The sequence below is a fragment of the Lichenostomus cassidix genome, chromosome 3 (genome assembly GCF_008360975.1).
Source record: "Lichenostomus cassidix isolate B80296 chromosome 3, HeHo_3.0, whole genome shotgun sequence".
Lineage (NCBI taxonomy): Eukaryota > Metazoa > Chordata > Aves > Passeriformes > Meliphagidae > Lichenostomus > Lichenostomus cassidix.
Window position 1 is genome coordinate 1459577 of NC_139483.1, and position 27733 is coordinate 1487309.

The 27733-nt window shown below is 46.6% G+C and overlaps 3 protein-coding genes across 5 annotated transcripts in view; 2 read left to right on the top strand and 1 right to left on the bottom strand.

Moving 5' to 3' along the window:
- Nucleotides 1–5141, bottom strand: part of PAK5 (p21 (RAC1) activated kinase 5) — a 162801-nt gene extending 157660 nt beyond the window's left edge. Inside the window, exons 1-2 of one of the 3 annotated variants that reach the window (XM_085054000.1) lie at nt 5127–5141; nt 3594–3668 (exon numbers count right to left, since the gene is read on the bottom strand). In XM_085054000.1, coding sequence (XP_084910126.1) covers nt 3594–3642 — 49 coding nt within the window. In that variant the 5' untranslated portion in view covers nt 3643–3668; nt 5127–5141. Of the gene's footprint in view, nt 1–3593; nt 3669–4476; nt 4532–4764; nt 4828–5126 lie in introns of those variants that run through there. The other 2 variants (XM_085053999.1, XM_085053998.1) reach the window with 2 other exon arrangements.
- Nucleotides 4709–21192, top strand: ANKEF1 (ankyrin repeat and EF-hand domain containing 1). The gene is made up of 10 exons (XM_085053997.1): nt 4709–4920; nt 9569–9955; nt 10401–10600; nt 11629–11778; nt 12255–12378; nt 13276–14074; nt 16584–16810; nt 17911–18083; nt 19269–19406; nt 20471–21192. The coding sequence occupies exons 1-10, from the start codon at nt 4851–4853 to the stop codon at nt 20594–20596; spliced, it is 2394 nt and encodes a 797-aa protein (XP_084910123.1). The 5' UTR covers nt 4709–4850; the 3' UTR covers nt 20597–21192.
- A 1349-nt stretch (nt 21193–22541) lies between these two features.
- Nucleotides 22542–26986, top strand: LOC146438848 (tubulin monoglycylase TTLL3-like). Its single transcript, XM_085054003.1, has 11 exons — nt 22542–22868; nt 22951–23054; nt 23178–23522; nt 23667–23795; nt 23871–23985; nt 24082–24189; nt 24425–24593; nt 24670–24818; nt 24889–25135; nt 25216–25648; nt 25721–26986. The coding sequence occupies exons 1-11, from the start codon at nt 22829–22831 to the stop codon at nt 26762–26764; spliced, it is 2883 nt and encodes a 960-aa protein (XP_084910129.1). The 5' UTR covers nt 22542–22828; the 3' UTR covers nt 26765–26986.
- The last annotated feature ends 747 nt before the right edge of the window (nt 26987–27733 follow it).

A 27733-nucleotide genomic window follows, 5' to 3' on the forward strand; every position in this document is an offset into this window, starting at 1 on the left:
CATGTAACATCAGATGAGCAAGATTCCAGGACATTTATTCATTCACCTTGAAAACTAAGAACTTGCAGTGCATTGGATTTTAAGCAGGATAGAGTGACAGGGTGAGAACCAATGGGACAAATGAGGGCAGTTTGTATTTTCATTGCTGTCCAACCATCAGCCTGGAAACTAACTGAAAAACAGCAACAAAATTATTATATTTATTCTTTCCCCTCAGCTTTTTAATAATATGATCTGCAGATAAAGGACTAATGAAGAGAGAGTCAGAGCTTCAGTTATTAACAGAACATCCCACTGAAGTCATCTGGAACCCTCCCACTGTTATATGTGTTCCAAGGCACAGCATTAGACAAGTAAGCATGAAAATAAGTAGCAGGAATGATTTCAGATTCCCTGGTCTTAATAAGAAAGAGACCCTCATAGGAAATGGTGATGGAAGGAGTGCAGCATTCCCTCTTCCACAAGTGCAATAGGGTACACAAGTTGTGGGATTAGTAAGAGAAGGTTTTAGTGAACAAACCTTGCAAACCAAATCAGTGACAAACTCTGAGGATTCCCAGAGCTGTCAGCTCTTCAGTTGAACTCCTGTCCTGCTCTGTGGCACTGGAAAGCTCACCTGATTCTAGGGATACCAGCCCTCATTCAGTCCCATATGGTACCTGGGAAGCACAAGCTGGGAGTGCACAGTTGCTGGACTGCCTCACCATCCCTTGTTACTTTGCCACATCCCTAGTTGAGGAGTCCTCCTCAGTAACCTCAGGACTCTTGGGGGGTTGAGGAGGAAGTTGAGTCCCTCTTCCTCAGTAACCCTGATGAAATCACCTTTACTTCAAGTCAGGTTGAAGTGCAGGGGCATACAAGAAGCCTGTATTTACAACATCCAAAATAGAAACAATGTTTGAGGAAAAACTGAGGTGACAAAGACAAAAAATCCCCCCCCTCCAAACTACCAAACAAAAAACCCACAATCAAATCTCTATTGATATTACTCTTAAACATGAAATGCCCCTCTCCCAAAACTCATCTAACCTGCTGCAGACCCTTTCTGGGACTGTTTTTCAATATAGCATTCATCTCAGCTGCCTTTGACGGAGAACTTCTTGCCCCAGCACTTTAGTTCTTATCACTACTTGTCTTCATAAGCCCTGCTGACCATTTGGGAATTATTTCTTTTCCCTTGAAAACAACCACCCCAAAAGAGTCACAGCTTTCCTCCCAAGTCTCTTCTCCAATGACACAGCATCAGCAACCTAACAGTTATTTCATGGATTTTCTCTTCTATACGATGGCCTGTTCCTAAGAGTGCATATTAGAAAGAATGAGCATTGGTTTTGACATTAAACAATTACAGAAAGAGTATAAAGAAGAACAAATGAGTTAAGTTAGATCAGTTAGTAAGTTGTGCATTGATCTGAGTGAAGTTAACAGCTTCATACAGTGGCGTCAAAACCAGAAACAGAGCAGATCACAGGAAATACAGGAGGAGTAGCTGCGTGGTACCTGCCAGCACACTTCTGAGGTGGCTGTGCTGCTGCATGAAACAAAGATTGTCTCAAGAAGGACATTATTTCTCTCACTTGAGAGGTCACAGTTGGAGCAATGCCCCCAGAACAGCTCCCCAGATGACCTTCAGAATTAGCCCAATGTGTAAATTTGTATCATTCTCCCAAGCTGCAAATCTAAACAAGGAGACTTTGGGTGGAACGTACCACACAGCAGATTTTTTGCAGTAGCATCAGAATCCAGAGAGATGAATAACAGTGATAATTACTTCCACAGTAAAAGGCTTAAGCAAAAACCAGGAAATCCTCAAGCACACCCTGCAGCTGAAGTCAGGCTGTCACCAGCCCAGCTCCCACTGATGTCAGCAGGACTGCAGTGCCATCCAGCCTGAGAGTCCTTGTGGTGCACAGCCTCCCTCCAGAGGTCAGCCGTGGGACGACTGAAGCATCCTTGTGCTTTGACGTCCACAGATAAAACCCAGCACAATACAGAGACAAGTGGGACAGAGGACGGCAGCTTTACTGTATACTTGGAAGCACCTGTTCAGCAGTGAAACGTTTTCATGTGTAATTAGATGATTTTGGAGCTGCAAAGTGAGCACATCAGTAATGGGAGCTTTACCTATCATGGTGAAGCACATATGTTGCAGGAGCAATTGAGGTTAATGTTTAAGAATATGTAAAACAAGGGGAAAACATATATGCTCCTTGGTAAAAAATGTTCTTTGGAATAATCTCGATTTGGAAATGATTTACTAGTGGTGATCTCATTATCAGACACAGTGAGTAAAACTCATCTGCTCCACAAATTGTATTCATTCAGGCAACCAGCCATAAAGCCAGTGAAGCACCTCTTGGATTATCCCAGAAGCTGCTTCCTGCCTGTGAGAAATGTCCTGTGTGGGAAGGGAAGGGACATACTTACAGCATCCCGGACAGAGCAGCCTCAAGGCCACCTGAACTCGTACCACATCAGAGTTCTGGGCAGCACTGCCCTCAGGTGAGGACTCAAGCAGTGACACACGTGGGGCTGGACCAGAGCACGTGGATCCTGTGCCCAGATTAGTGCTGAGACGTGTCTCCCAGGTTTGGCTCTGGGAGCTGTCATTTCCAGGGTATGCTGAAAGCTCCAAGCAGTTTACACCTTTCCTCCCTTAGTGCAGTCAGTTACATTTTTAACTGCACCACCCCACTTGCATTCCTGCAGTAGCTAGGCACTCCTCCAAAATGGAGCATCAGCCAAAAAGGGCACAGCAGCTTGAGGCTTCAGACCTTGGAATAATTTTCTCTGGTGAGCTTTATTTATCTCTGTAGGCAGGGAATGCTCTGAGTTTCTCTAAGAGGATTTTAATCCTATTTATTTTGGAGATGTTGCAGTACCCTAATACCAGAGCAGCCCTCTACTCTTGAAGCCACATTGCTTTGAAACAGCCAATATGATGTTGAGCCACTGAAAAAGGACGTTTTGCTTCTTGCACCATGAATCCTCATTATCACTCTCAAAAAGCCCCTAGAAACTGATCACCATGAGAAAGTAAATCAAGCATAAAAATCTAAATATCTACACATGCAGTTACATGCACATTTACACTTGTGCCCAGACTGGTTCCAGCATTTGCACAATTTCCAGAGACAAGGCATGCAGATGTTTCAGACAGGATCTTCAGATATTTTTGTACTGGACTAAATTTCAAAATACATGTGCTAGCTTTTCTTATGGGATTTAATATGTGCTGCTCAACAAAATGAAAAAGGAGAATTTACCCCAGGCCTTTGGCCAAGACATGTGTCTCCTTAGTTGTGGCAACAGCAAAACCAAAAATCTTATACAGAACAGGCAGGGAAACATCTCCTGTGCATCATCCTCTGCATCATCTATTTAGTGCAACCAAGGAGAAAGAGAAGGGCCTGGATGCTGTTTTTCAAAGAGGAAAGCAATCCACCAAGGCCGAATGGTGCATCACTACCAATCCAGCCAATTCGCACCCCAGAGTGCTAACATGAAATAGCTGCTGTATAAATGACACTCCTTGCAGGGTAAATAATTAAATACTTTACGCTAAAACAATGTTTTCTCTTGTTGTGACTCACCACACAGTCCCATGGCTTTCATCAGCCACCTTTCCATGCTGTTGGACATGTATCCAGCTGCGTGTCACCACTTCCCTGGCAGAAGAGATTTCACATTAAAAACCAAGTTGGGTTTTTTTTGTTGTTTTTTGGGGGGGGGGGTTTAGGTTTTCTTTTTTAATTTTAATTTTTATTTTTATTTTTTTAATCTCCTAATGCAAATAATTCAACAGCCAGGCTTGGCCAGGAACAAGACAGACAGTGTTGCTGCAGTTATCCCATACATGACTACTGAGCCTGGCAGGAGCACTGAGGGTTGGGTTGTGGCATTTAGGAATTGAGCACTAAAGAAAATAGACAGACAGGAGACACAGAGAGCTTGGGCAGTCCCAGGGTTAGTGCTGTTCCCTTCTAGAACGACTTAGCCTTCACTTGACAAGTTCTGAGCGTTTTTCCCCAATCACTGGCATTTATCTCCTGTTAATAAACAGGTTTCTCCTTCCAGCCTGGACTGTGAATGATTACATTTCCATCCAAGCTCATTTATCTTATTGTGCCACACAGACCCTGTGGGGATGGCTGTGCGGTTGGCTAATACACAGACCTTGCCACTCCATTTTTGTGGCGACTCCAGTAAAATCTGGAGGCGAAACAACCACACAGCGTTGCTTCCCATGAGGGAGGAAAAGGAGATTTGGCAAGTAAGTCAGCAACAAGAAAACAGAGCCCACGACACCCAAGTCTTCCCCCGTGTGCCTGCCTACCCCCAGCGGCTCGGAGGGCGGCGGGGTGCTGCTCTGCACCGAGCTGAGGGGAGCCGCTGGCGCCGAGGGCACCGAGAGGCCGCCGTGGCGCTGCGGGGACCCGCCGGCTGAGGGGAGCCGGTAGCGCTGAGGGAACCCACCGGCTGAGGGGAGCCGGCAGAGCTGAGGGAACCCACCGGCTGAGGGGAGCCGGTAGCGCAGAGAGAACCCACCGGCTGAGGGGAGCCGGCAGAGCTGAGGGAACCCACCGGCTGAGGGGAGCCGGCAGAGCTGAGGGAACCCACCGGCTGAGGGGAGCCGGCAGAGCTGAGGGAACCCACCGGCTGAGGGGAGCCGGCACAGCTGAGGGAACCCACCGGCTGAGGGGAGCCGGTAGCGCAGAGAGAACCCACCGGCTGAGGGGAGCCGGTAGCGCAGAGAGAACCCACCGGCTGAGGGGAGCCGGTGGCGCTGAGGGAGCGCGGTGCCGCCTCACGGCTCCCGCCCGCCCGACGCCGTTGCCAAGGAGACAGCCATGGCGGCGGCTGAGGCGGGCGGGGATCCGGCTGCGGCCCCCGGGCCCTCGGGGTCCCCCTGCTCCTCAGGTGAGTGCCCGGGGCTGCCGAGGGTCGCAGCCGCTGCCGGGCGCGGTGGCGAGAGGCCGGCAGGGCTCGGGGCGCTGCCTCCCCGGCGCTGCGGCGTGGCTGGGGCAGAGCCGGCGGGCCGCGAGGGCTGAGCGCAGCCTCGCAGGACATGGACGCGCTGCACATCGCCCCCCTCACGGCCCACACCTCTCTCGGCGGGCATTTACCTTAGTCTGGGTGTCTGCACGGCCAGACCAGCGTGTCCTCGGCAGGGAACACTGTTTGGGTCACACCAGCTCTCCAGCATCTTCCCCTTCCAGCAGTTTCTCTCCCGTCTCCTCTACAGACCGCCCGCTCCTCTGAGTCGCAGCCCAGAGAAAATCAATTTATCCCTTACCTGGCTTCCCCAGGGCCCCGGGCAGGAGCCGCTGCTCTCCCTGTTCCTTGCTCCTGGGCACGGCAGCACCTCACCCCCCGCTGCACAGCACTCCAGGGGCTTTGCTGGAGCCCAGCTCGGATCCAGGCTGAGCAGCCACCTCCCCTGAGCCCCTGTGCCCCCAGGTGCTGCTCACAAACCCGACTGCCAGGTGCTGGCTAGCCCCGAGGGCTGTCTGCTTCTGGCTATTTCAGCTCGATTACATCCCAGTTTGGATGGACACTGAGGTGACTGGAAGTTGCAAGGCAAGCTGAAGACAAAAGGATGCACATATTTCGATCCAATCCAGCCATAACCTCCTGCCTTTACAGCGCTCAGGACTGGGCCCTTTTTGCCAAAGGGCTGGATCTGGGCTGAGATCTCGACACGGGATTGAAACCTGCTCAGCTCAAACCTAAGTGCCTGTCACACTGTGCTCAGATGTGCCTCAGACCAGGGCAAAGCATTAATGGAGAGTTAACACCAAAAACCCACAACATTATAGGCTATTCATGATACTGGAATTCAGTTTTAGGAAGATTTTGCTACATCACTCCTATTAAACATTAGTCACAGCCAAAAATCCAGTGCAATTATTCATATAAAGCTGAAATATAGCATGGCACTGTTACCATATTGGTTCCTTTTATACTGACATACAGAGCTCATGCTTATCGCTGTGCCCAGCATGCAAAGGGATTAAATTTAAAAAGTGCTCAGCTATTTTTTCTCACTCAAGATAAAACACATGAAAATTTTGTTTACTGGTTTGTGAATAGTGATAATTAAAGGGATATTTTCAACTTGAAATGTTGGGACTGAAAAACATTACAAACTTTTAGGAAGGAGTGACAAGAGCTTCCAGCAGCAGTCAGGCACCAGGCTGTGACTGGGAGACAGGGAACGAGATCACTGGCAACTGGAACTTCCCTCTCTATCAATCTACCTCCATCACAGCTTGGAAAGCTTTGTGGGAAAACAGGAATCTGACTAAAATGATTTTCTTAATACCAGGTGTACTTAGAAAAGGATTAATCTGGATTTGAAATGAGTTCATGCTCTCCATCAAAACAATGACACAAGCTGGCAGAATGAAGATAGTGAGTCTGTTGATGTTTGTCAACAGATAAAATTGTTGCTAAGCAAATGTTACAAGCTTGGGATTTGTTATTATGGCTTCATGAAGCCCTCCCCAGAGTATTACTGTTTAAAAGGCACACTAACAATCCCTCATTTTCCATTAAACCATCTGTTACAGGTGAAGTGATAAAAATCTATGAAATACGTAGGGCTGGTGGTATTTACTTAATAAAAACTGGCAAGACGCTGCAGTTATATTTTCATTTTGGAAGCCTTTTAAACTTGCTTATAACTTCACCTGACTCTGGGTAGAGTTTTCTATCCCACCTGTCTTACTTTGATTCTGCTACTTTAGGAACTTCTAATGAAACGGGTCACTTTCAAGAAATCCTGTGAAGAAATATTAACTGTAACAGTTCAAATGTTACAGTTGTTTTCATGTGAATTGTTGGTTCTTAATGCTTTGAAGCAAAGACCAAACTGGGTAAGGTCTCACTGGTCTTACTGGCTCAATTGTGATAACAACAGACTTCACTATTGTGAAAAAAACAATTTCACTTACGTTTATGGAAATGATTTTATTACTGTGTGTGAAGTATTAAAAGAATACTGTGGCAAGCATCTCAAAAGCACCAGAAAAAAGTACAATCAGGACTAAAATTGTACTCAACTGCGCATTACACTGTGAGCAAAAAAGAAAGTGAGCAGTAAGTGTAAGGTGTGCCATCAATCTCATGTCCTGTGTGGGGCAGAGGTTATGGGGAGCAAGTAATCTCAAGTAATCTCTAGGATAATCCACAAAATAAATCCAATTCCATATACATTGAATATTATATCAATTTGTGCCTTCCTCGAATGTTAGTTACTAACAGGTTTTTACCAGCTGCAATTCTGCTCATGTTCTGTGGCATTATTAACCCTGTTTCCAAGGAGAATGTAACTTGTTCAGTGTTTGCAGCTTCACAGGGAAAAAGAAGGGAAGAAAAGGCAAGTTTTGGTTCTAAATAAATTCCTGAAAAAATGCTGTGCAAAATCCAGGTGCAAATAATGAATAACAGTGGGAAGAAAGTTTTTGGAAGTAAACCCAAGTTCATTACTGCTGCAGGATGGTGGGAAATGGAAGAAGAGCATGAGAGACAAGCATTTAAGCTTGTCGGCTCCATCTAAGTATCTTTAAAAACATTTCTTTGCTGTATGTCAGTGGTGTAAGTACTGTAAGAGCCTCCTCTGCGGTACCTTCCTGCTGCTCCTCCTCACAGCCCCTGTAGAGTTTACATCACAACTTTTCCCTGTACTCAGAAGCCAGAAAAAACTTTCTGTATTGAGGATTTGCTCAGAAATTGCTTCCTAAGGTTTCAGGCTCTAAAAGCCAGGCTCTGTGGGGGCTCTAGTGTTCTCTTCTAGCAGGGCATTACTCTGCAGTAGCCTTATTTCTCAGCTCTAAGCTTTAGGACTATAGGATTGCTGTAGGGGTAACTTCTGTCAGCAGGATAAAAATCTCTGCATTTACTCCCTCTCACTGGACAACACACCACAAGAAGCACAACATGGTAGGGGATGAGAATGAGCAAATCACAGGTGACAGATTTAAGTTATTGCTACTTAAAGATTTAATTGATTGATGTAAAAATATACTTTGTATATGATCAGAATGAGGGTTGTGTAAGACCTAAACAGAAAAGAATTTAGTATTTAAGCAATGTCATGTTTAAATGGAGAACCTCTGAGAGCAGCTGACCTATTTGGACCAGATTTCATTGCAAAGAGAAATCTTTGCATTTTGGTACCCACTCAAACACTTCTGCAAGGGAGCAGCTTCTAATAATAACACCTTCAGCCAGCACGGCTGGATGCACAGGGAGGGAGCTGAGGGCGGTGTCTTGCAGGGAAAACCAGGAGGGAGAGTTCTCAGAAATCTGTCAACAGTTGACACATCTCTGTTGTTCCAAAACTAGGCTGGCCACACAACTTCACAAGAAATGAAAGGCAATAGCAACAGAAACTACAACTGGCGTGTTAATCCTGTGGTACAAAAATTACCACTCTCTATCCATTCCCGACATGATTCACCTTCAGTAATTTTTTTTTTCAACTTTTCGTGCAGTTTTCTCTGAGACTTCCTTTCGAGAATAGAAGGTCTTGCCTCAAAAAGTCTGTTGGAATTGTGCATCCTTCTGCATCTCTTTCTTCAATCTCACCTTCTCATGGACATCCACAAAGCACCCAGCATAGCCATGTAGATGCTGAGTGGTCCCATTTACAGACTACATTGCAAATAAATAAAAAACCCAAACAAACCAAACCCCAAATATTCTCTAACAGGTGTTCCTCCACCTTTTCTTGTTGTGTGTCCAGTAGGAGTTTTGGAGGATGGGCTGACCCAAGGCTTGCTGAAACTGAAGCTTCCCATCCACTTAGGCAAGCTTCAGAAATGGTGTTTACAATGTCTGCCCCTTCTTGACCCTCCAGCCACAAGTGCTGAGACTACATAAAAGAGGCTAAAAAACCTAAAAGAAAAAACCAAAAAACATCCAGAATTGAGGCAGGTGCAAAGTCCTGCACTGCACTTTTCTCAAGAAGCATGTGATGCATAAACTGGAGGAACCTTTTCCCAGACCCAGTGCCACACTATCTGCATTTTTCCCCCAGTGTTTTTGTTGCAGAGGAATTCAACTTACTCTTTTACGTACATAGCCTGGCAGGAAGTTCATGCATCAGCTACAAACAAAAAAAAAAATAAAAAGTGCTCAGGCACTTTTTAAAATTTTAGTATCAATTTTAGTATCAATTTTATGTTTCAGCAGAGGACACCAAGTCTTATGACTTTTTTTCTCTTTGAAAGTTGAACAGCCTCCCCTTAGGCTTCCAAGTAATTGTAGATTATAACAGTTCCTTGAATGGAGAGCAGTTACCCTACAGCTTCTTAAATTAATTTTCTCCTTGAATGAGACCTCTTCAGAACAGTTGGATGACTAGAAAGAAAAATTTTGCAAGGTTCTACTTAGGTTTATGTAGTCTCTATATGTGCTGTACAATAATAAAGGATAGATTAATTCAAAGCCTAGTGTTCTATCAGGATAAAGTGGATATTTTCATGCTGTGAACATAGTCTGGTTTTATATGTAGTTATAATCTCATCTCTGAGATTACATGTTTTCTTCTCTCCTCATGCAGAAAGTGCTTCCTTGAAAGATGATGTTCTTCCCTATCCTGGGATGTTGCCAGTAGATAAAAGACTTCTAACCTTACAGATCTACAAACTTCTTCAGTGTGTACATGAGAAAGACAAGAAGCAAATAGAAAATCTGATCCAGAAAGGTTTTCCAGATCTCATTAATTACACAGAGCCTAAGGAAGGATATAGTGCCTTTCACTTGGCCTCCATGAAAAATGACATTGAGATGTGCCGCTTCTTGCTGGAACACGGAGCTCATCCAAATGTCCATGACAAAATGGGACGCACGCCAGCCATGAAGGCAGCTGAGCTAGGCCATGAGGTGATTTTGGAGTTATTAGTAAAAGCTAATGCAGACATGACTGCTGTGGATAATGAAGGGAAAGGTGAGTGAGAAGGAACCAGACCAGAAATACCATAAAACGACCCTTTAACTGTGTGACACACTACGTATGATGTGTTCCATCTGAGGAGAGGAACTGTGGTTGAGAGTTATCCTTACAGCCCAACAGAAGCTGTTGGCCATAACAGCTTTGATGAAAATGAACATAATTCCCCGTGAAGAGTCTTGGTCTTTAAATCATAGGTCTCCCCAGTACAGAGCTGAGAGGTAATTTATGACTGAGAATCACATTCTTCCCATGACACGTGACATACTAAACTCTGGTTTACTCCTCAAGTAAAGACTCCAAAGTAGAAATCTTTTTTGCATGGATAATAACCTAAGTGAAGGGGTCTCTGTTGCAGACTGTTCAGCTTTGAAGCTCACAGCCTCATAACCCTTCTAGTAATTTCCTATTGCACTCTAATCCCCACTGGTTTCCTTTGCAGGTATTTTGTTTTACTGCCTTGCAACTACAGGACGACACTCCCACTGCCTGCAACTTGCCCTGGAATATGGTGCAGATGTCAACAACTGCACTACCTCTGGGAGGTCTGTGCTTCTAGAAGCCTGTGAGCGAGCTCAAGAGGTTAAAGAAATATGCCTGATTTTCTTGGAGAGAGGAGCAAATCCCAATGCAAGAGACCCGGTATGAGCATTTCTGTAACTAAGAACAGGTACAGGAGTATGGAATAAATATCACATGACCTTACATGACCTTAAATCCTCACATTAAAATAATTAAGCAGTGAAAATTGCTTATCTCTGTGGCCATACCTATTCCCCTCTTCTCTACCACTATTTTTTGGAAGAGAGAGATTGAAGTCTTCCTTTAGATTTTTTTAGATTTAGAGTGCACATATTTCCCAAAACCAAAATGTAACTAAGCCAGCTCTTAGGAGCTGCAGTTCACTGTACTTCAGTGGAGCAATGCTGATTTATATTTGTCTTGATGTGTCCTTAGATTTTCAGAGATGAAATAATATTCAGTAAAAGGTGAGTCCATCATAAAAAACCTGATGAGTAATCAAGGCAGGAATGAGGCATAAGAAACATTTTTCTCCCTTGTATGTCTTAATCGCTTATTTGTTTGCTTCATTAATTTAACAAAGAACTGAAAGACTCAAGCTCTGTGCTGTTGATAAATCAAGAAGCTCAAGCTTTCCCTTAAAGTTATCCAAAGCAAACGTCCATAATTATCTAGGAAAATGCAGCATTCATGTATGAGAATGTCAACTTTTTCCTCACACAATAGTAGTGAAATTCCCTGGTTGCTTTACCTTCCCCATTGCACTCCTCCAGCCATAGCTCCTTATGCTCCTTATTTCATAAGCTGAGGTGGTATTTTGTATTAAATGTAAATATGCATGAGAACATACCCACAGATTAAAAGATTCCTTAACTAAGGAATTGATTTTCATGAGCACTATTCAAGTGACTCAGGTTTTTCAGTGTGCTTGAGTTGCTGGGATCTGACTACTCCTATCCTAGCGGCACTATGACTAGATTCTGAAAGTTTACCTGCGAGTATCTTTGAAAATATTAGACTTGTCTCCTTTTCCCAGTAATCGCTGGAAGGAGACTTCTAGTTTTATGGCAGCCTGAAACAGTCAGATCCTACTATTCCAGCCTTGGCACACGGAACAAATTCGGAGTTGTTCTCTTGCTCCCCTGCAGGCCACGTGGCGCACAGCCGTGATGGAAGCTACAAGGCAAGGTGTTCCCGAGGTGGTGCGTGCTCTGCTTCAGAAGGGAGCCGATGTGAACCTGTTTGACTTTGAAAGACACAGTGCTGCACATTTTGCAGCCAAAGGAGGCTTTTTGGAGGTATTAACATTTCTGGTGGTAATGCATTGCTGCAAAGCCAAACCTGGGTGGTTTTTTTGCTGTTAAGGGGTTTTGTTTTGGATTTTTGGAGTGTATTTTTGTTGGGGTTTTTTTTTGAGTCCATTACGTCAGCTGATCAAAGCCTAATGATCAGTAATCAAAAGCAGATTCTTTTTAAGTATCAAAGGAAATCCAACAGTGATAGATAGGCCATACAGGGGCTTACAGTGAGCTGGCAAGAATGAAGATTGTCCTTGGTGTCTAAAATTTCCCAAGGTTTCTGTTTCACCAGTTAAATAAGCATAATACTATAGAAAATATTGATGTTATATGTGCCTTGCCCAGCTGGACCTGGGAGAGCACTTCATTATTAAAATGGGAATGTAAGATATTGCATTTATTTGTAAATCAATCTCACCTTTTCACATGTGAAGAAACAGACAAGATTTTTGGTGGCACTCTGTTTGTTTTTCTAGATTCTGATGATTATTTCAGGTTATAAAGCAGACTTGACGCTGGTTGCTATGAGTGGTAACACACCACTTCATTACGCTGCAGACGGAGGATTTGCAGATTGCTGCAGGTATATAGCACAAAGAGGTACATTAAAACTAAGTTACTTTGCAACTATCATCTGTATTCTATTTCTGTGCTAAAGGAAAGATCTATGAAGGATTTGACTCTGTGTACCATGGGTACTCTGTGTACCATGGGACTCTGTGTACTCTGGGTACCATGTGGCAAAATTCTCATTCAGAAGGCACTAACAGAGTCTCTGATCTCATGTGGATGAGAAAACATTTCTCAAAGAAAGCAGAAACATGAGGAGTTTGTATAACTTAGTGTTGGATAATATTAAATGGTTCTGGGTTTTGTTGGTTTTAGATGTATTGTATTAAAATAGAAAATAATTTTTTGGTTTGTTGATGATTTAAAAAAAAAAATCTCTGTAGTCATGAGGAAAACTTCATGCCCATGGGTATTGAAACATGGCCTGAAGCAGCTGTGATCCTTTCCTGACTTAATCAGATGTTCATGGCACTTCAAGCTTTGATTCAAGAGAGCCATGCAAAATCCCACATTCTCTTCTCATGATCAAGCATTTAACTAGTGATCCATTGACAAATTGTAATGTTGGGGTATAGAACTAAGTGACATTTTAATCTTAGTTTGCTTCTTCTTAACCTTGCTCACCACTTTAAGTAAAAATGTAAAGTTTTCACTGAGATTCTGTCTTTCTATACATATTCATGAGTGGATGAATAAATAGAGCATGAGTTCCCCAGTGCTTCTCCCCTTGGGAAACAAATATGGACATGTGGCTGACCTTGCAGCCTGGGATCAATGATGTGGTTCTACCTACCATCGCTATTTATAGTTGAAACAGTATAAAACTGTAGGCCTGTGGCAATGAGTTGCCTGTGTATTACAAGTTTCTTATATTACATTATCAGGAATTCCACCGCTCTATCAGCCAAATTGTGTCCATATTTCTAGGTTGTGATCCTACATGGCCAAACTTGTCACATCTGACCCCAAGGGAGGTTGCCAAGGAGCATGGGTTTAAAGCAGCAGCAGCAGCATTGCGTAAAGCTGAAAAAGCCTTTAAAAAAGTAAATGATACCCTTGTCTGGTATGTGAAACTGTACGACTGGTCCGTGGAGCACGAGGATGCCCTCCGCGAGGAGTTTGAGGTTGACGAAGAAGATGGGATGGTATCCAGGACTGATTTTATGGCCATTATTCAGAAGCACTGGCCCACTGTGGATGAGGGAAAAATAGAAACTCTTGCTAAAAAGCTCGAAGGAGCTCGCTCTGACAAGATCAACCCTGATGATTTTTTTAAAGGCTCAAAATACTTACAGAAAGCCTTTCTGCTATCATCCTATGGGCCCAAAGCAGTCAAGAAGAAGAAGAAACCGGCGAGGAAAAAAGGAAAAAAAGGCCTCCCTGTGCCAGTGTGTGTAATTCCAAAGAGTCAATGTCCACTATGGGAAGATGGTTTCCCTACCTACTTGGTTGAGGCTGTTCCAAACATTCCTGAAGAGCAGCGTTTCAAACGGGACCTCCAATCTGCCCATCCCGTGCTCGATGACCGTGCCTGGTATGTAGATGAGCCAAGGAAAACCTACATGGATATCAACTACCTTGTCAGAGCAGCAGACTACGTGTCTCTGCAGAAAGCGTTCGACGAGGGTGTGCCAGTAGACATACAAGATAAATACTACAAAACACCTTTGATGGTTGCATGTGCAAGTGGCAACATAGTTCTTGTGGAGTTTCTTCTGGAAAAGAGGTAAGATAATTTTAATTATTGCTATTTTGTGAAGGCTTTCACAAGTATAAATTTCCAGTAAATACTTGTATGCAAAAGCTATGGTTTGTTTTTTACTTACAGAACATTTAATATTAAAGTTAGTTCCCTAAGATCCCGAGTCACAGGAGGTTAGTTTATTATTTCTCACATTTAGCGGCAGGGAAATGGAAACAACCAAGAGTTTAGTTTCCCAGACCTGAAATTTTTGGTGTCAGGACTGCTGACATTTGGTCAGCTGCAGCATTCATACCCATGCTTCAACCAGTGCATCCTCACAACCAAACTCTCAAAACTGGTGAATGATTTTGGGGAAATCTGACTCAAGGGACTTGCCTGAAGTCATCAAGGTGATCCTGCATTTCCCTGTTCCACATGCCTGGTTTAAACCTTCACTTTCCTCTGCAGCTGAGGCAGGCTGAAGCAGCAGGCTTTACATCAGAAGCTCCTGCTACTAATTAGTCTCTTCCTCATTTTAGAAGTGCTTCAGCAATTTTGTAGCCTGCAGACACACTTGTGAAAAATCTCAATGACAGCTTAAAAATGAAAGCAATTCCAGAAAGATTCAGGCATACTTGTGTAATAGCATAATCTCTTATTGTCAGACTGCTGTAGTCCTACAATCTTTTACATAAATGCTGAAATGAACATTTTTCAAAGATATTTATGTTAACTTTGTTCTCTCTACCCACAGATAGAATACATGTTAACATTAATATCTCAGGGAAAGTGGCTGTAGTCATTGCTCTGGCTCCTGCAAAGACTAACAGCACACCCTGGTAATGACACTGACATTCCTGGAACATATGGAAAAATGTGTAATTTATATATTCACGTTTTCCAAAGATAGAGATATAAGGGATGCCAAATTAATCCACCAAATTATTCTCCACTGCTTTTACCAAGCTTCCATAGACAGCACTAGAGTCACATCATATTTAACAATTAGACCTAGAAACACAGTAAATTTGCTTAAAAAAATAGTACCAGTTTTGAGATTTTTTCAATTTACAAAAATGAAAATGGAAAAAAAAGTTCTCAGTAGCATTAAGGTTTGCATCTCTCAGCAGCATGGGCTTGCAATTTGGCATGGGCATTCAAATACCTTTTACAATATAACCTTTTCAGCACAGAACCACAAATCCATATTGAATAGAAAACAAAACATTTGTCCAGAGGAATGTTTAACGTTTATTAGGTTTAAAATTAAATTGGTGGTATCTACTTTCTATCTTCCTCCAGAAGGAATCAGAAGTAAATGAAATTTGGTCTGATGGAAAATTCTATGCTTGGTGGACAGAAAACGCTGCGGAATTTTTAAATCACTGCTGCATTGTCCCTGTTTCCATTGATTGGTTTGTTTCCGATAGAATGAAGTAAGGAAAAAGGATTCAGGGGCAGATAGAGTCTGAGCACAGGCAAGGAGGTTGGGCTGAGAGAGAAAGTGAAATAACTGAAGGAGCTTATTTTAATGAGAATTAAAACACAAATGAAAACTTCATATAAATAAACCATAATGGCTTAGCGCCTGAAAGATAAGAGAGATAAAAGTAGTAGGTCAGGGGAATTTGCTGTGCTAAGATCTCAGCACAGGTAGAATTCTAAAAAATATTCAAATTTTAAGGAAGGAAGAACAGATGGATCTGTTCTTTTATCTAGACTTAACCACCCGACTTAAAGAGCAAACACCTATCCCTGGAAGCAGCTTCCTTCCTAATTCTTCTTTCTCCCTCCTTGACTTTTGGGAAAAGAGCAGCTTTTTGTCCAGAGAGTAAGTGGGACAGTGACTCTAACTCACTTCAGGACCTCTAAGGCTGTTAATGCTTTTCCTCTCAGCTTCATCCAGAGGCAGCATATTGCAAATATCTCCCCTGAACTAGACCTTGCCTTCTCCAGAACATCCCCATTTTAATTTGGGAGCAGAAACAGATCCTACACCTGCAACACAGTAGCTGAATAATTTTTTCAATACTGAGACTTCTGAGACAGACCTTCTGGAACTCATTTGTCAAAGGGAGAAGCCAATGCAGAGAAATTAAGCAGGCAGAGGACAGCAACTCTGCAAGGAAAGGTGAACATCTTTCCTCTTGTGCAGGCACCTCTGTAGCACCTGTTCTTGGCCCAGAAGTACATTTTTTAATTCCTTAATCTGCTTTCTGCCATTCGTAGTGAAGCTGGAGCACAAACACTAGCAGCATTTTACAGGACTAAGGTGTTAGAATGACTGGGCTTTTTCCTGTACCCATGAAAAGCTCCATGTAAAGGACACTGATAGCTTAGGGGGGAACATGAGCAGCGCCCAGGCACACTCTTACAGTTACTATTCCATGACAAGTTCAGAGACTCAAATGGTTTCAGAGTAGCAGTAGCAATATGAAAATAGCTATTTACATTGAATATGCCATTGCAGCAGGCAGTTCCAGTTGATTGTTCTTGGAGCTATAGATATTCAACAGCTTCAGCTGCCACAACTGTTCTTACATCTGTGCAGGGCTGATGTAAATGCAAGCGACAATTTCCTGTGGACTCCTCTGCATCACGCCTGCTATAACGGACACCTGGATATTGCCAAGATGCTTGTGAAGGCTGGAGCAGCAGTGAATGCCCCTGCAATAGGTGGTGCCACCCCACTGATGAGAGCTGTCGAGGCCTGCAGACTGGACATGGTCTATTTTTTAATCACAGCAGGTGCTGACATCCAGGCTACAAACAGCAATGGTAAATAGCAATGTCTCCAAAGCAGGCTGTTTCTTTATTAAAAGCACCTCCATTTAGAATTGCTATCAGGATTGGGATGAAGGTTACAGGTTCAGTCTGTTTTCTGCAGTGTGGAATCATTATTGTAAATAGTCAGCTTTCCTAGGTTTTATGCATCTAGAAAATGAAGTAACATAATTAATTACACGATTAAGGAGACTGTTGCTCCTCACAAGATACGTACAGAGTTATAAGTGGCTTTAATAAAAACATTCTATCTAGTTGTTATTGTTATTATTTGAGGGAAAACTAGATTTCAGTTGTGGCCTAGAGTATAGTCTGCCACCCATTTAAGTGATTTATTTTCAGGCAGCCCTGGCTAAAAAACTTCCTTGCTGCTCTACATGTAAACATAACTCCTGAGAAAAAAATACTTAACAGAAAACCAAATCTGAACTGATACTGAAGTGTTACCTCCTCACAGAAGATCCCTCATTATTCAGTGTTATTTCCCCTGTCTCCAGAGTATTTTAGATAGTTAACATGCATCACCTTTTAAGCTCTTGCTCTAACATAGGAAGTAACATTGCTACACAATGAGACTTTCCTTGCCAAAATACCTAGTAGTGAAAACCTGCTTGTAGAAGAATTGTTTCCTTACTTCTAAGATCATGTGGAGTTCTGATTTATGCAACAGTTCAGTCTCACAGATACTTTACAGCCACAGGGTCTCATAAGAACCAATATTACAGTACAAGGTTAAGAATGCAGACCAAGTAGCCATCTCCTAGTGAGAAATGCTCTCAGAGATCAAAACAACAACCTGCAGGACCAGTAGATGAAGCTCTTAATGTCAGGACATAAAGAACAAAGCAGCCACTTCAAGAACTCCTGCAATATTGGGTTTCAAGGCTCGTTTCTGCCAGATCTTATTTCTGCAAGCAGTGCTGATGACTGCTGGTCCTCAGACCAATGTCAGGCACGCTGCTGGCATATCGGGTGGTCACTGAAATAGTGGGCAAATTAAATTAAGTTGATTGTACTGTCATTATCCAGTTGCAATAAACCTGCACCAAAGTTAATTTTCATGGTTTACACAGGTATTTATTTTTTAAATACAGGAAAGAATGCTCTTGATCTTGCTCAAGTATTTGAAGATGCTACAATAATTGATCTGCTTGAAAATAAACTGAGAATTTTGGAAGAAGAACAAGAAAGAGAAAAAGAAGAAGCAAAGGCAACAAAAGGTGGGAAGCCAAAACCAGCAGAGCCACAGAAACCTGTGAAAAAAGAGGTAACATGAGAGATGGTAACAAAGGACTGACTTGCTAATAGTTAGCAGGGAGCTTCTTTCTTTCCTTTCTTTGCCACACATTTCTCTTTAATGCAATAACTGGGGCAGCTTTGTTAAAGTGAGTATTTTCAGATACCAGTACTTGTTCTTGTCAGTACTAAAACTTGTTTATTGGTTGAAATTTGTCTTGCTAATTATATAAACTTCATGTCTTCCCCAGACACACATCAGAATGATGTCCTGTATCACTGACAGAACACAGAAAAATATTTCCTTTTCTTTTCCCCTCCTCCTGAAATATATGCTTATCCATAAGCATATGTTTGTTGTGGGAAACACTGAACAACCTGTAACCGTAATTTCTTAAAGGGAGCACCTCTTTCTTCACAAGAACAATACCTTTCAAATTGCTAAAAAGGTCTTTTTATTCTCTTAGTTGAACTCATTGAGAGAATACCAGGCTTGCTGACTTTCTATTTCCCATCTTGTCCCATATCCTTCCTCTTCCACTGTTTACCTGAGTCCTGTTTCTCAAATCTCACACTGATGATTTTTTATTTTTGTTTTATTTCTGAATGCTTTTCCTGCACCTTCTGTGAGCCTTGAGCACCCCACCATTGCCCTATTCCCAAGCTCACATCAGCCTCTGGGACCACATCTCAGTTCTTTTATTTTGGATGAGACCTTCCTGATTCACCAGCAGTACTTGTTAGTCAGATCCACGATGCTATTTAAGGAGAAATGCAATTGTGTCTTCATGCCTGGAAATGTCCTTCAACTGTCCTGCCCTGGACAGTGCAATAAATGTTGGCTTCCCCCTTTCAAAAACGTTTTCAATGTCAGGGACAGCACAGGACTTTCAGAGGCAGGAGGATGACAGCCGTAGGTTCTTGTTTATTCCTCATCTGGCAGAGGATGGGATCACCAGTGGTAACTGTCTTGGGAGTCATAAAGAGCAGTTAATGTTTTAGTGCCCAAGGAGGAGAGCTACCCTTTTCCTTTCAAAAGGTTGGCCCTCACAATTTTTGATTTTAAAAAAATCAGCTTTAAGAAAAACAGATTCTGAAGGGATTAAGTAAAATACTCCCCCAGTAAACATTGTAGAAGAGTATCAGAAGATGCAGGATGCATGCCTTGCTTCTGAATACAATGTATTGGGATAATTGGTACCTTCTTCCCCTTCAGACTCCAGATACATCTCAGCCAGCTGAGGAAAAGCCTGTTCCTGAAAAGATGAAGCGTTCCCGTAAGGACAGTGCTGCTTATTGGAAGTCTTTATTAGGCGAGAAAGACAAAAATGACATCTCCTTCAGACCCAGAAAAGTATGTACAGCAGCAAAACATGAGTGCAGTTTCATAGTAACTTAAAGGTAGACCTTGCTGAGACCAGAACCCAGAGCAATCTGATGCAATTTCCACCATTCAACTTGCTTAGAGGTGATGTGACACAGCCTGGAGTGGTTGCTGCAAAACACCAGTAAACTAAAGAGTTGATGGATGGGTGTTATATAAACACATATTTCTATAAAACAAATTATTGTGGAAATAAAGCTCTTAGCAGGTTTTAAGACAGGATTAAAGTGAAGCCACAGAAAAAGATAAATGCAACTATGTTCATGATAGGTATTTTAATACTCCTGCTTTTAAAAGATAGGAGTCTATTTTTAAATTTTTTCCTATCTTTTAAAAGATAGGAGCATAGCATGAGCACCAATTTCTAAATTGCCCTCTTGATTAGTTATGACATGATGACTTATGTCACCAAAGTTACTGGGCTAGATGGATCACAGCACACAAAATACTTGCTTCCTGGAGTTGGAATAGTGGAAATTCAGCTTTTCTGTCAGGGACATATTTCTAATACTCACTTAGAAATAACTGAGAAACAGAACAAGATGATCACAGGTAATTTTTTTAATTTTTTTTTTTTATCTTAAAAAGGAAAGGAACACCGCTGCTGGCTGAGCAGTTGTGTTTGGAGCTTATTTATCATTTCCCTAACCCTGATTTGTGCTAGTTTCTGCAATGGTCTCCGAGGACTGAGGCTACATAGCTGATGACTCTACAGCTAATTACTATTTTCTACTCTGAGGATCGTAGGCCCGAGTTAGTAATTTCAAATAATTACCTTAAGATCTTCTCTCCCACATTATCTGTAATCTGAGTCCAAGGCATGTTATAGATAGGAAGTGACAACAAGAGAATGCTCTACTTATACCCACAAATTGTTGACATATCTTCTACTGGGAGGCCACACTACTTTTTTTCTATGTCTCATAGTGGAAAGGAGTGCTAGAACATGGCTCTGTTTGGCTAACAGGATCCTCTAAATGCTTCTGTTACAAAAGTTACATCCAAATTAATTACAAATACCTTTTTTTTGGTAGGTATGGAGCCCTGATGCCGCAGCAATGGAGCTTGCGAAAAAGGAAGAATTACTCCGTGAACACGATACTCTTTGTGGTCACATGGAAGACTTTACACCCCTCTTCAACAGAACATTTAACAAATAAGCACAGCATCTGGAAGAAGCTACCTCTGCACTGAAGAGACAAAGATGTAAAAGGCTACTCCTTTGCAAGGAAGGAATCATGCAGTGCTCAGTAAACATATCTCAGTTCTGTTAAAAGAAAATTGTATCAAGTTTTTCCTCTATGGATTATGTTGTTTACACACCATTTTTTGTTGAGGGCTTAGTTTGGAAAAAGGTTTATCCTCATGTGATTCTAAGTCTTGGAGGTGGCTCAGTATACTTCATGGAATGGCCACTGTTGTGACACACTCATCCTTTGTGAGGGTCTGGCTTTATGAGGTTTTCTTTACCCCAATGCAAAGCTTCTTCCTGGAACATACATCACCCTTCTACTTTAAATATATAGATATGAAGATGGCATTCCGTAATTACCTAAGACAGCAATGTTCTGGGTTGTCTGTGGAGGCAACAGAGAGTTCAGAATTTACAACCAGGATGATCACTGCCTAGTCTACTGCTTTCATATTCTGCCTAGTGTACTCTTTTCATGTTCTCCCATTTGCTTGCAAGAGTGCACACGAGACCTGAAACTGCTTCCACTCCAACGGGTACATATTGTTTACCTTCAGATTTTTTGAAAGGATAATAATCTCTCTATAATAATCTACAATCCATTTGCCATGTCTCCCACAGACCCTTGTTATCTCTCAGATGAAGGAGGGAGTCTTGTAGGGGGTGGTGATGGACACCTGCACTGCAGAGTTCCAAGGCACTGAGATCATCGAGTCCAACCTTTGGCTGGACACCACTGTGTTAACCAGGCCATGGCACTGAGTGCCACATCCAGTCTTCCCTTCAACATCTCCAGGAATGGTGACTCCACCACCTCCCTGGGCAGCCCACTCCAATGTTAACAACCCTTTCCATGAAGAAATGCCTCCTAATGTCCAGCCTAAGTATGTATCTCCTCATCCTCCAGATAATTTTTCTTAAGTTCTTCCAATTTGCCAGAGAAGGTTATTAACCAACATTGTTCTGGGGCATTTTAAACTGATGTCATTGTTCATTGTTCCCAATTTTTTGCTTCTAGCGTCTTTTTAAGAGATTTTTCTTGCTCCATCACCTCCTGAAGAGCCAATTGAAGCAACTGATTAATTTCCCTTTCCCTCTGAATCACTTCTGGTTCAGCAGCTCCCTGTGAGCATTCCTGAGGGCTGCAAAGCTTTCTCCAAAAATGACCCTCTGAGAATTGTCCTGACTTTTCTCCTGGAGAAAAATATTCCAGCAGGTCTGGACTACACGGATCGCTCCACCACAGCCAAGGAATCCTGTCTGTGATGCCAGTTTAACATTATGACCTGCCTCTGAGGCTGGGTAACTGAAGTTGTTGTCAATAGATCCCCTGGGGTGAATCAGAGTGAAATGACACTGAATGATCAGTCTCTGATTTTTCTCTGTCAGCATCAAACTTCTGCTGGCTGCAGATGATTGTAAATAACAAAAACAGCAGTGCTTCAGTTAAGTCATAGAAGGAGTGTGGGCAAGGAGCCCATGACTAATTGTAAATGAAACTGTATCTCTGAAAGAAGGAGAAGCAAAGGGACAATTTGCTAAACAATAGCTATCAAAATAAAATCAAGCAGCAGTCAGAAATTATACTGTAAGGTAAAACTGTTTCTGGCAGAGTTCTATCATGGAGATTACCTAGGACAGTTCATAGCTTTCACATATTCAACAAGGCTTTTCCTGGTTCTTAGTATAAGGTTGAGCAGCACACCATTCCATGTGGGATGCTCCACTACCTGTGTCAGGAAGCGATCATCAAAGCTTTCCAGGAACCTCCTGGACTGTCTGTACTTTGCCATGTTGCTTCTCCAGCAGCTGTCAGGGTACTTAAAGCCCCTCACAAGAGGGAAGAACCAAGGCCTGTGATATTGAGGCTGCTTTGTGTATCCTGCATTGTGGCATCACAGGGGTGCTGGAATTAGGAGGCCGTGTCCTGTGCTGGACACACACCTCGGTCCCTAATGAGATGGGGGAATAGGAAAACCTGCTTGGCCTGGGGGAGGCAGAGCCACCCACAGCTTCCCTCACCATCAGACTCCGCTGGGACAGTGTGACACAGAGAGCAGCACTGTGGGCACGCAGCCCCTCAGCCAGGGGCAACACTCGAGCAAGTGACATCCCAGCCGCCCCTGGCGCAGCGGGGCATCCCGAGGCTGTGCAGCGCAGCCGGGATGCTGGCACGGGACTTGGCGGGTCAGGGAATGCCATGGCAGGGGCCCCAGGCGTGGTGAGGCAGAGTCGGACAGGTCAGCAGGCTCTCCCCTTCCCTGCCCACCCCGTGGCGCTGGGGACATGGGGACAGCAGGCTCAGACGGGCTATCCTCACAGGGCGGGGGGCAGCTCTCAACATCGGCTGCCACAATGGCCGGCAGCACACAGCTGACCCTCAGCAGCTCAGGAAGGCCAGGCTGCGTGTGGAGAAGGCCATTCAGGTGAGCGGTCTGAGTTCACACCGCCCCGGAACGCCACGCGCTTGCATTTTTGTACTTTTGGCTCAGCAGGGATGAGCCGCGGGGACGGACTGGGGCAGGCTGAGCTCTCTGGCGTCTCTGCAGGAGAAGAAGATCTTCACAGTGCAGGGCCCTTATCCCATCATCCGCCGCCTGCTACGGGCTCGGGGCTGGGTGGAGAGGAAGCTCCCCCGCAAGGACACACAGCAGAAGCAGCAGACGGGCTGCCAAAAGAAACAGCATCTGGAGAAGGGGGCAAGTGGTGGTGGTGATGAGCTGGGGGAAGCAGTGCTGAACCCGCGGGGTGGGGCACAGCCTTCCCTGGGAGCCACAGCCGTGCACCACCCATGGCCACACAACCAGGAGAACACGGGGCAAGGGGAAGATGAAGACAAAGAGGATGACAAAGAGCAGTGCAATGAGGACTCCAATGACATCCATACCCTCATGGTTAGCTAAGAGGGCTAGGGCTGAGCTCTGCCACAGCTGCCCATGCCCTTCCCCTGGGAGCCTCAGGTGCAGGGCATAGCCTGGGGCAAGGGACTGGGGCAGGATGGGGCTCCCTGTCCCACCCCCGCCTGCTCCCTCCCGCAGTCCTTCCTGGTGCAGGACGAGGTGCCAAACTTCCTCTGGACCACCCGCCTGAGCACCATTGACCCGGAGCTGCTGCAGAAGATTGAGATGGTGAACCGCTACCCCCGGGTGCAAGCCCTTAGCACCAAGGTGGAGCACGGCCTCAGGCAGGGGGGCACAAGGGCTGGGGGTGTCCAGCAGGGACTGACAAACTTCTCTAAGCAGGAGGGGCTGTGCCAAAGCCTGCAAAAGTTGTCCTGGTTTGAGCAAGTCGATCTCAACACCTTTTTTCCCCGGTGCTACCGGCTGGGAATCATGGAGGAGCAGGAAGCCTTCATCGGTGAGCCTGAGGCTGTTGCCCTCCTGTCACCCCTTGTGCTCCAGTCTTCCCATGTCCAGTGCGGGACTGGCTACGGATGACGCCTCCCTCTTGCAGAGGATTTCCGCCTGACGGCAGCTCGCAGCCTGCTCAAACTGGCTCTGGAGAAGCTCGGGGACAGGCCGGTTGGGACAGAGCAGCCCCCAAAATCCGACAAGGTGGCAGGTGAGTGCATGGAGCTGGGTCGGGCGGAGGAGGGGGGACGAAACAGGCAGTTCAGGGTTAGGGGTGTGTCTGAGGGCTGGGCTTGGGAGCTGAGCCTCTGCTCATGGCTGTGCACTGGAATCCCTTACTCCCTCCTCTGGTGTGGCTCCAAAGGGACCCATGCCACAGGGAAGCTTGATCCTTTGGCCCCAAGGCTGGCGTAGGAGTCATGTCTCTCACCCCATGCCATCCACAGCACGGCCAGGCTCCATCCTGTACCCCCAGCTGGTGGAAGAGGCCCTGGAGGTCTGCGAGCAGCACCTGGGCGTCCTGGGGCACCAGGACATCGACAGGAGCACCCCATCGCCCTGCAGGACATGCATCGCCTGGGACCGCTTCCTGCAGGAATACTACCGCGTGGCACAGTGGGTGCTGAGCGGGACGGGGGCAGGGGGGAGCAGGGGCAGGGTCGGTGCTGAGACCCCCGTGTGCCCCCCACAGTGAGGGAGCAGGGCTGGTGCTGAGCGGGGAGCAGCGGAAGCAGTGCCAGGACCTGCTGCAGCGCCTGGGGGAGCAGCTGCCGCAGCTCGGCATAGAGGGCAACCTCAACATCTGGATCCTCAAGCCCAGCGCCAAATCCCGCGGCAGGGGTAAGGCCGGGGGCAGCACGGGGCACACATCCCCACGGAGAAGGGATCCCACCATCGCTGTGTCGCCCAGGGATCGTCTGCGCGACGCGGCTGGAGGAGGTGCTGCAGCTGGCGCGGAGCTGCACGGGCACTCCGGCGGGGGTGTGCGAGTGGGTGGTGCAGAAGTACGTGGAGCGGCCGCTCACCATCTTCGACACCAAATTCGACATCCGGCAATGGTTCGTGGTGACCGACTGGAAGCCGCTGACCGTCTGGTTCTACCGAGACTGCTACCTGCGCTTCTGCTCCCGGCCCTTCTCCCTGCGCCACCTGGAGCCGTGAGTGCCTCCCCGTCCCCCGCCACCCCGGCTCGCAGCGCCCGGCGCGCCCTGACCCAGCCCCGCTCTGCCTGCCCCAGCGCCAGGCACCTCTGCAACGTGTCCATCCAGAAGCGCTACAAGACATCGCCGCCGGACCCCCGCGTGCCCTGTGACAGGATCTGGTCCAACAAGCACTTCCAGGAATACCTGGCCCAGCTGGGGCAGGCGGACGCTTGGCACCGGGTGATGGTGCCCGGCATGAAGGCGGCGATCCTGAACGCCCTGCGCTGCACCCGGGACAAGGTGGGCTCCCGCAAGGGCTGCTTTGAGCTCTTCGGGGCAGACTTTCTCATCGGGGAGGACTGCCAGCCCTGGCTGCTGGAGGTCAACTCCTGTCCCACCATGAGCCCCTCGTCGGCGGTGACCCGCCAGCTCTGCGCCAACGTCCAGCGGGACACGCTGCGCCTCGTGCTCGACCGCAAGGACAAACCCACCTGTTCCATCGGTGCCTTTGAGCTCCTCTACAAGGAGGTGAGCTGGGGGCTGGGGACAGCCACACCCCAGGCACCCCGAGCCCCCACTCCCCCTTGTGTCTCCCTGCAGGCAGCCGTGACCACATGTCTACCCGTGGGGCTGAATCTGATGGTAGAAGGCTGTTCCCTGAGGAAGCCCCAGCTGGCAAAGCCTCGATCCCAGGACAAGCCCCCCATCGCTGTACCCACTGCTCCCCAGGTCCCCACACCCCCAGGGGACAGAGCCACAAATGTCCCCTGGTCCAGAGCGGCATGGGAAAAGCTGCCTCCTCCGGGGCCACGGAGCAGCAGCTGCCTGCCCAGGTCTGCCCCTCCAGCACTGCCAGAGCCCACGGACTGCTCTGCTGGGAGCCAGGAGCTGCCATGGCTTCTTCACCTGGTTGGGCAGGCCGAGGAAGCTCAGCCCCGGGATGCTCAGCTCCAGGATTCTCAGCCCCTGATCCGTAGCTGTTCCATGGATAGAGTGCCTGAACAACCGACCCTGGTCTCTGCTGGAGACCAGGAGCTGCCGTGGCTCCTTCACCTGGTGGTCGGCCAGCCCGAGGAAGCTCAATCACAGGAAACTAAACCCCAGGAAACTCAACCCCCGGCAGCTCTGCCCCCGATCACTAGCTGTCCTCTGGATACGAGGCCAGTGCCACCGCCCCGGGGAGCCGCCAGGAGTCCCCGGGGACCCTTGAGCTCTTCTGCCAGGAGCCAGGAGCTGCCGTGGCTCCTTCATATTGTTGGGCAAAGATGCCGAGGCTGCTCAGCATCCGAGGATGCTCAGCCTCAGGAAGCTCACAGCCAGGAAGCTCAGCCCAAGGCAACTCTCTCCCCGATCGCATGCCGTCCCACGGATAGGTTGCCACCACTCCAGGGAGCGCGCAGGAGTCCCGGGCAACCCCAGAGTTGTTCTGCCGGGAGCCAGGGATTGCCACAGCTCAGTCAGCCGGGTGGGCAGCGCCAGGCTGCTCAGTCCCACTCTGTTCTGCCCCCGATCGATGTCCATCCCCCGGTGAGGGGGACAATGCCACCACCGCGGGGAGTCCCCGGCAGCCCCTGGCGACCCCTGGGCCGTGCAGCAGCTCCTGCAGGACTTGCTGCCAGGCCAGTGCGCCTGCCTGCGCTGTAACAGAGCACCGGGACCCCCTGGCCCTGCCTGGGCCACCAGAATTCAGCTCCCAAGAAGATGCAGAAGACCTGGGACACAGAGACACCCCCGCCAGGTGACAGCACCCTGCCTGTCCCGGGTGGGGTAACACAGCAGCAACTCGGCTGCCTCTCACACGAACAAGGCACCCACCTCAACCCACACGCCTGCTTCAATAGACTTTGTGAGAAGGAGCCTGCCTTGGACCTTCTGTGTGTGGGAGATGTGGGCTCAGTTGCTTGCAGGGAGCCTGGGATGGGGCTGCAGGCAGGAACTAGGGCGGCAGGGGCAGCTCCTCTGCTGGGATACAGACAGAGCAGGCAGGAAAATCTGCCTCCACTCCTGCCTGCCTGCTGTCACCCCTGGCAGACACAGCTGTGGCAGTGGTGACACTGCTGCACCCCCTGGCACCGGGAACCAGGCCAGGCACAGGGCACTGGCAGGGCTGGGGGAATCCCATCCTTTGTGCGCCAAGAAAAGAAGTAGGTGCTGAGCCTGGCAGCAGGTAGGGATTGAGGGGGTGACAGAGGGGAGTGGGGTGTCCACGGGGGTCCCCTGTGGGCACTTGGGCTCCTGGGGCTGCTCGGATGTGCAGGAGAGAAATGAGGAGGAGTGCAGAGGGGCCCCTGGGGCAGCACCAGCTCCTGCAGGTTCCACAAAAAGAAAGGGGGAAGAGCTGACTTTAATGGTGTTTTGATATCTACCACTCAGTGGGAAAATCCAGTCTTCAGAAAACATTTTTACATGACTTATCAACTCATTCAAATGAATGAGTGGCCCAGTGGCCCAGAGGCAGAAGTCAGAGCAAATGGAGGGGCTTGGCTGTAGTCAGGAAGAATCTGTCAAGACTCTCCTCAGGGGTGGCCATGAGGATGCATTTAGAGACTCCCCCTTGTACATCAGAAGTGCAGTTGGAGAGTCTCTTGCAGGAAGCAATGACAGCAGCATAGG

What these genes read in the sequence shown, in the direction of transcription:
- ANKEF1 (XM_085053997.1), top strand. Translation starts at nt 4,851, where the DNA reads ATGGCGGCGGCTGAGGCGGGCGGGGATCCGGCTGCGGCCCCCGGGCCC. An exon ending in CCAAAGGAGGCTTTTTGGAG is followed by an intron (nt 11,779 to 12,254) that starts GTATTAACATTT and finishes TTGTTTTTCTAG; the next exon opens with ATTCTGATGATTATTTCAGG. An exon ending in AGAAACCTGTGAAAAAAGAG is followed by an intron (nt 18,084 to 19,268) that starts GTAACATGAGAG and finishes CTTCCCCTTCAG; the next exon opens with ACTCCAGATACATCTCAGCC.
- LOC146438848 (XM_085054003.1), top strand. Translation starts at nt 22,829, where the DNA reads ATGGCAGGGGCCCCAGGCGTGGTGAGGCAGAGTCGGACAG. An exon ending in GTGTGGAGAAGGCCATTCAG is followed by an intron (nt 23,055 to 23,177) that starts GTGAGCGGTCTG and finishes GCGTCTCTGCAG; the next exon opens with GAGAAGAAGATCTTCACAGT. An exon ending in GGAGCAGGAAGCCTTCATCG is followed by an intron (nt 23,986 to 24,081) that starts GTGAGCCTGAGG and finishes TCCCTCTTGCAG; the next exon opens with AGGATTTCCGCCTGACGGCA.